This window comes from Mercenaria mercenaria, chromosome 10, assembly GCF_021730395.1.
Source record: "Mercenaria mercenaria strain notata chromosome 10, MADL_Memer_1, whole genome shotgun sequence".
NCBI lineage: Eukaryota > Metazoa > Mollusca > Bivalvia > Venerida > Veneridae > Mercenaria > Mercenaria mercenaria.
The window spans coordinates 22,573,221-22,581,419 of record NC_069370.1 but is presented as its reverse complement, the minus strand read 5'-3'; the positions used below and the strand labels follow the sequence as shown (position 1 = coordinate 22,581,419).

General features: G+C 35.0%; 1 protein-coding gene across 1 annotated transcript; it reads left to right on the top strand.

Moving 5' to 3' along the window:
* Positions 1 to 4,540: 4,540 nt before the first annotated feature.
* LOC123560895 (uncharacterized) lies at positions 4,541 to 8,006 on the top strand. Its single transcript, XM_053552511.1, has 7 exons — positions 4,541 to 4,635; positions 4,996 to 5,064; positions 5,525 to 5,618; positions 6,006 to 6,106; positions 6,319 to 6,387; positions 6,814 to 6,934; positions 7,898 to 8,006. The coding sequence occupies exons 1-7, from the start codon at positions 4,585 to 4,587 to the stop codon at positions 7,900 to 7,902; spliced, it is 510 nt and encodes a 169-aa protein (XP_053408486.1). The 5' UTR covers positions 4,541 to 4,584; the 3' UTR covers positions 7,903 to 8,006.
* The last annotated feature ends 193 nt before the right edge of the window (positions 8,007 to 8,199 follow it).

Here is an 8,199-nt window from a genome sequence, read left to right as displayed (position 1 = left end):
TTCATGAAGTTTGGTCAGAATGATTGCATTGAAAAAATATAGGACAAGATTGAATATGAGTCATCTGGGGTCAAAAAGTAGGTCATCAGGTCAAATCAAAGAAAAACATTGTGTATGCGATAGTGGCTAAATTTTTCAATTGATCTTCGTGAAATTAAATCAGATTGATTGCCTTGATAAAATCTAGGTCAAGTTTGAAAATTGGTCATCTTGCCTCAAAAAGTAGAATGATTGCATTGATAAAATCTAGGACAAGATTGAATATGAGTCATCTGGGGTCAAAAAGTAGGTCATCAAGTCAAATCAAAGAAAAACATTGTGTATGCGATAGTGGCTAAATTTTTCAATTGATCTTCGTGAAATTAAATCAGATTGATTGCCTTGATAAAATCTAGGTGAAGTTTGAAAATTGGCCATCTTGCCTCAAAAAGTAGGTCACTAGGTCAAATCAAAAGAAAACCTTGTGTATGCGATAGAGGCTGTATTTTTCAACTGATCTCAATGAAATTTGGTCAGAATGATTGCCTTGATAAAATTTAGGTCAAGTTTGAATATGGATCATCTGGGTTTAAAAACTAGGTCGCTAGGTCAAATCGAGGCAAAACCTTGTGTATGCAATAGGGGATGCATTTTACACTGGATTTTCATAAAAAATTTAGTCAGAATTGTTGTCTTGTTGAAATCTAGGTCAGGTTCGAATATGGGTTGTCTGGGGTCAAAAACTAGGTCACTAGGTTAAACAAAGAAAAACCTTGTGTATGCGATAGAGGCTTTATTTTTCGATTGATCTTCATGAAATATGGTCAGAATGATAGCCTTGATGAAATCTAGGTCAAGTTCGAATATGGGTCATCTGGGGTCAAAACTAGGTCACTAGGTCAAATAAAAAAAAAATACTTGTTTATACTCAAGGTTTTTGCTCCAATTTTAATAATAATGAAATCACTAGGTCAAACATGTTTATACTGTTATGGTGTGTTATGGTGTGTTTCTTAGGTGAACGACCTGGGCCTCTTGTTTTAAATGGAAAATTAGTCTCAGTGTTCTATTTTGTCGTAATTCTGACAATATCATATGAGTAACCTGTAGCAATATGCTTACCTTTTCTTGTATTTCGCAAGACTGTGGAGCGCCATACCAAACAGCCAATGGAAAGTACTCGCTAGATGCAAGACAGTTGACAGTTTTTAATCATACTGCAACATACCAGTGCAATTCCGGCTACGAAACAGCTGATGTCACGTTAATTACATGTAATTCTTCTGGAAAATGGAGTAGTCCGCCACCGAAGTGCAATGGTATTTCATGTTATATTATTTTTGTTTAAACAGTATTATGTCTTGAGTTAATTAAGATATATGCATAATACTCTTGAACAATTAAAGAAATGTCATATTCTTTTGTCCAAGTGTTGGTCTTTAGTAAATATTTAGTAGTAGAGATCACAAAGTAATTAAACCTTTGTCTCCTGAATGTATAGTTATAGACATTATTCTTCAACTGAGCAGCCAAAATTGTATCTATTTTGCCGGAACGCGAAATTCGTACTTAGTTAGATCTATATGTTTTGTTTTCGGCCGTGTGTAAGAAATAGTAAGCACTGTGTTCTTGTTAGATATTATAGAATAGCCAGTCGTTTTTCCTTTCCGAAGTCACAGCATGAAACAGTGTTAAAAACCCAAGGTAGAATGCACAGATAGTAAAAATATAAGCACTTGCAAAATTAGAATATAAAAATCTTAAGTTACAGCATCCTTAAAAAATTGAGAATATAACAACCCAGCTTGCTAAAACATATATCATGACGAACATGTGACGTAATTTTTCTGTTTATTTACAACACAGCCGAACTAAATGTTAGCTTATGTTATGTGTATTACATTCCTTGCTTGATTTATTTTTACGTTATGCGCTCGTATCTCAAGCATAGTGTAATGTTTATCTTGTAATTATAGAATTATTAAGAACACAAAAGTTTCAATATCTCTAGAAAAGTACATATATATTTTATGTAGGCCTAGTTTATACTATTGATTTAGCTCACTTACGTCTATAAATCAACAATACAAACCCGCCTGCGTACAATTTATCTGTTTTCCGTTTGTAATTGTTTTTATCATGATGGTTTGAGCTTTAGCACTTTCTTAACAAAATGTTCTCAGAATTTAAGTGTGTTCTATTATTATAGTAGGTGATGTGAGACTCAATTTTAGTATGTGCATTACTTCCAGGTCACAGCAGTTTGATTTTGATGTGATTTTACAGTAAGCAAATGTGACAAGAGAAATCTCTTTTAGAAGATAAATGACCCCTACTTTTCTCTTCATTTTATATCAGTTATATCATAAGGATTTGTTCTCTGAAATGGCCTTAGCTATTTTTGGTAGCTTTTCAAAAAAAAATGTAAGTTTTATAGAGAATATATAGGGAAAACTATTTACTGGTGTGTGACTATTAACTTTAAGGAAATTCGTGGTATTTGTATTTTTTTGCAATTATATCATTGTCAATTTTTTATTAGATAAAATTTCCGTTTCATGAAGCATTCTCCACTTAGACAGAAGAGTATGCCCGTTTAAATTTTAGACAATCTCAAGACCTAAGTAAAATTGTATTTAAAATTGTATGTTAATATTTTACAACAAAGTCAAGTTTATATCAATTTTGAAGATGGGTAAAACTGATCGAAACATTTTACTTAAAACGCACTTTTTTGAAACAAGTGGTAACATTATTTACGAAGTCAATCACGCGCGCACCTAAAATGACATGCACGGACTTCTCATGCTTCTACTGCATTGTTACGGTCGCTCATACCTAGTTCAACTTTGGCTTGCAGCCAGTATACTACCCTTTTCCTCATTTTTCGTGCTGCATCCGTGCCGAGGCAGGGGCGGGGGGGGGGGGGGGGGGTGCAGTGCGATTTTCGTACGGATTAACGAGCTCCGCAGCCTCCGCGATTTAGTTTAGCGAAAAGTTATATCAATAAAAATGCCAAAAGATCGTAAGCCCGTAGACATGTCGCAGATGACACTGCACAATCCCAGCACGGGCATCGTACGATTTTCCGTGGACATGGTGGCCAGAAGAAATTGTACGGAGATTGTATACTCGTGGGACCTCCGAACGACCCTCGCACAGCTGTCGCAAGGTTGCCACTTGCTGTCCGTACAGCAACCCGCGAAATCGCACGGTTATTGAGCAATCATTGCGCGGCAACCCTACAGTGGCCGCACCATTGCCGTGCAGCAGACTTGATATGGGCAAAACATTTTTCAGATGGTTATATATATTGGCCATCTCCAGCATGTTTTCATTATTCTTCATGGCGGCTGCATCGTCTTCGTATCTGCTCCTCGCAATCTCTGCACGGAAGCCGTACGGACGTCGTACGATTTTCCTTGGGAAGCTTGCGGAGACTGTGCGGCAACTACACTGAAATTGCACGATTTCCTTGTAATCTCCGCGCAGCGTCTGTGTGGACTTCTTCCGGCCTTCCCCTTAGAACCTGTACAAAAATTGCACGATGCTCGTATACAATGTGAACATATACAGCGTAGCCCATAGCCTGCGATGCCCCCAAAGCTTTTGTATGTAAGCTGGTATCTCAGTAAGCACTTGTGGGAATGAATTGAAACTTCACACACTTATTTACTGTGATAAGCTAACTTACATTGTACATGATTCATAACTCTATTTTGCTTTTTCACAAATTTATGCCCCTTTTTTGACATACAAAATTTTGGTTAAGGTTTTATATGTAAGCTGGTATCTCAGTACCCACTAATTGGAATGGATTGAAACTTTACATACTTGTTCAGTGTGATGATCTGACATGCAGTGCACAGGTTCCATAATTCTACTTTGCACTTTTACAAAATTATGCCACTTTTTCGACTTAGCAGGTTTTTGTTAAGATTTTTTATATGTAAGCTGGTATCTCAGTACCCACTAATGGGAATGGATTGCCAGCTCTTGTTAACTGAAGTGACTGAACTATCTTCCCCCTAGTAACACTACAGGCAATATTTTCACCGGTAAAAGATTGTTAAATTAAACTTTTGATATATATATTTTATGTCTTTGCAATCGTTTCAGCCATTTTTATTCATTTTATGATCGCTATCTCACATGCAACATTCATAGTATTTCTGTTGGAAACACTATATAGTTCTAGGAAGGTGCATTGATTTCTTTTTTCATTTCAATACGACGGTCCTATAGTTTTATGATGTTGCTGGTATATGTCAGTTTTAGGTCCATAAGGGTTATGAAATATTGTTATGATACACTATTCAAAACAAATGTGTAACATATTTTAAAGGCAAACAAATCAGATTCTATAGAGAGATGTCTATCTAAATATGTAGAATAATTGACTGTCGTATAATCATGGTGTGAATTTCAATATTTAAGTCAGAAGTTGCTATTAAAATCTCAGTTGCGATGTTGGAAAAACGATGTTTTTGACATTTGACCTATTTAAGTGAAAATAATTACTGACTTTTTCAGACTATTGATATGTTATTTATTTTAGCAATACAGAATGCAGGAAAGCCAGAAATATGCTTTAACTGCGACGATATGTCAAGTCCCGAGTACTGTGACATTGTTGCACGATGCCAGAAGAACCAGGTTAATATAGAATTGTAAAAATATCTTTTTTTCTGGGTCATGACTTTAAAGTCTAGTAAACTAGCAGACGAAAGTTTTTTAGCTCAAATAATTAAATCTTTCTACCACAATTCATATTCAATTAAGTGAAAATGTGGAAATTGATTTTATATAAAAGTCTTTTATGTCTTAAGCTTTTTACTTAAATGATATTAATTAAATATTTGAAAATCTTACATGACATCATGTTTTCTAGTGACGTCTTCATTTTTACTTCTGTTGCACCTTTTACCTAGTATATTATTAACTACAATAATTTCCTTTAAAACTTCACCAGGAGATATATAATTTCATTTACATTATATCCATGTTTGTTTGAAGGTTTGCTACACAGAGTCATATCAGTCTGTTTATGGAAAGGTATTTCGATCTGGATGCATGGATGAGCATGTAAGTTTTTGAAATCCGCAGTGGAAGTACAACTGAATAATGGTAAAATTACCTTGAGCGTTGCCCGACTTTGATGACCGCGCGTTCCTCTTTATGTAGATCTATATTGCATAAAATGCTGTACGCGGACTAACTATATATATATATAAAGTTACCCCTTGTCGGGTGCATGAAGTTAGCGCTGATAGGAAAATCTCACTCGATGTTTAAATATCAACATTGAGTCAACAACTTGATTTAATGTTATATCACCTCATGTAATATTTCACTCCAGTACTTGAGCGGTTGTATCTTGATAAAATATCCATATGTTTAAGTAAGATATGCTGTCATAAAAATCCAATAACAAGTTTTATTGTTGGGATATACTTAGAAGTAAAACAAACAGTTTTACAACAACCATTCATAGCATTGTTTGGAATCGTTCATTATTGTTTACGAAGAGCGTTTTCCATTTTAGAAATGTCACAAAGAAGAGAATAGCACCTCTAGTGCAGTATGTGTTGAATGTTGCTCTACTGATATGTGTAACAACAGAGGCTGTGGAAATACCGGTACCTAACAGACTCCTTGTCCTTTTTTCTGTGCCAGTTGCTCATTTTTATTTTCATTTTGAGAATGCCAATGCCGGTTTTCAGACTAATTATCACTGTGCTTTTAACAATGATACAGATAAAATGTAAATCAGGTTATTATAAAGTCTATATCTGTTTTTCTGATATAAAAAGGACATTGATACAGGCCATGTTCATTAGCAATTAACCACTGAATACACTAAAGTCATGTAAGTATTGTATGCTGCTGCAAAATCTAAGATGCAGTCACCAAGCACATTAATTACAAGCTATTTGTATGTTTCGTAATGGATAAAACATTCTAACGAAACTCGATACTTTGTTTCAGGCAATACCTAGATTTAATATTGTATTAACCCATTTCAGACTTTCCTACACGGGAACACAGAGGTCCTATGTGTTTTGATTGTCATCATACTGGAGACATAAAGCTGTGTAGCAAGGTTACAATGTGTGCACCGGACCAGGTAACTCTTTCACCTGGGTAAAACGTTACATCTGAGTAGAATATAAAAGAAAATCATCGTTACAGAAACATTTTGGCTATGTGATATCCCCATTGCTTACATTCTTTCATCTTATGACTAATGTCAAGTATCAGTTAAAGGTTTAATTTGAGCATAAATAGAAACATTGCTATGACAAATGTATTTCAGACAAAACTTGTTGACATTTACAGGTGTGCTCTATAGGAAGATACCAGTGGGGAGATAGTTTCCATTACAAGCTTGGCTGCACTCACCATCTGGTATTGTTTAATACTTTCTTATCCATTTTAAGAATATTAAACTCAATTTTGTTAGCGTAATTGCTGTTTGTGCGTTTTCTGTAATAACAATCATCAAATTAATATGTGTTACAAAGGCAATGACAGGTTTCATTTAAAGATGGATCAAAACATTGCACACTCACCATTTATACATAGTTTTATATTAATCAGGGTAATGGTAATAAAGTTAAGACCAGGACAATAAAGTGAGAAAAATAGTAGGTTGATTCTGTACACCGTCCATTTAATCTTGTGATTGTTCTATTATTGTTAAATATGTAATAAAACCATATTGGAACGGGTGAAACAAAGATATACCCGGACAAGGAAATGCAATATTTAAATCCATCTACCTCTACATTTAAAATAGTCACGGGTACCAATTAAGTTCAATCTTTTTTGCAGTGTAACCCAGTATTTCGGCACATGTTACGTTCTGTACCATCCTGCCATTCGTGTTGTAATGACGATTACTGTAACCGGAATTGCTCAGTTAGTAATTCGGTACCGGGAGAAATATTTGTCGGTAAGCTAATATAATAGTACATATGATATTTTAGCGTTAACATGATATAGTTAACATATTAGTGTTTTTCAAAGCATATATAAAGGATTTATCCCATTTGTCACTTTAAAGCTTACAACAGTACTAAAATCTGTGTATAGAAGCACTGTATATTGTTAAGTCGGCTGCTTTTTGTCCCCAACCTTTTCCGAAGAAAAAAGAGGGACACAGATATTTGGTTGCGTCCTTCTATTCGCCCGTTTCATCTCGCATATAATTCTGTCATCAAGGAGTTTGACAATGATTTTGCACAATATGAGACGAGTTGCCATGCGAAAAACCGAGGCCGCCAGTTTCAAGGTCGAACTTTCACTTAGGGGTCAAGCTTAAGTGTCTGTTTGTGTCCAGTTCCTAATCCTGCCATTCAACAAGAGATTTGGAAATTACTTGGCATAAATGTTCACAATAAAGAGACAACGACATGTGAGGCACAATACCAAAACTCCTATCTCCTAGGTCAAGGTAACATTTGCAGGTCACAGGTTTCGACCATCGGCTTCATGTCTGGTCCATAACTCTACCATACAAGGGATTGGATTTCAAAATCATTTGGCACAAATGTTCCCCATAACGGGACGACATATCACGTGCAAAGGCCCATGCCCCTGTATCACAAGGTCACATCATTTTGCATGGATGAATATTGAAATAACTTGGCACAAACAGTCACCACAAGAAATTAATTTGTTATCTAATATATCACAAAATACATTGTTATAAGAATTACAGAAATATAATATTAAAGCCTACACCGAAATAGCAGTATACAATGTTCGAAATATTTTGCATGCCGTTAGGTCAATCAGCCATTTCATTTGTAAAACTATGTTTGCGTTTCACCCATTATCCAGAGTGGATATTGAAGTTCTGTATATGTTTCACCTATTATCCAGGGTGGATATTGAAGTTCTTTATATGTTTCAGGATAAAGCAGAGACATGCTACAGAAGTCAGATAAATGATTGACAGAACGTTTGGCTAATCAGTATAATATTAAAGAATAATAATAAGGAATATTAAAGGTGCTTCATCACGTGGTCTTCTTCTTACAATTTAGAAATGTCGCCAGTTCGCTTCTTGTCGTGGATACTCATAGCTACATGTCACCTTTGGTATCTAAATCAATTATATAAATACAAGAAACTAGTGTTGTTTGGATGTTTTGGAAAATCGAATAAAGCTGACCAAAAAACAAAAAAACAAAACAAGAAAACAACAACAAAAAA

Coding starts and splice junctions, on each gene's coding strand:
- LOC123560895 (XM_053552511.1), top strand. CDS start 4,585: ATGTCAAGTCCCGAGTACTGTGACATTGTTGCACGATGCCAGAAGAAC. Junction 5,065..5,524: donor CTGGATGCATGGATGAGCAT/GTAAGTTTTTGA, acceptor TTTCCATTTTAG/AAATGTCACAAAGAAGAGAA. Junction 6,107..6,318: donor CAATGTGTGCACCGGACCAG/GTAACTCTTTCA, acceptor TGACATTTACAG/GTGTGCTCTATAGGAAGATA.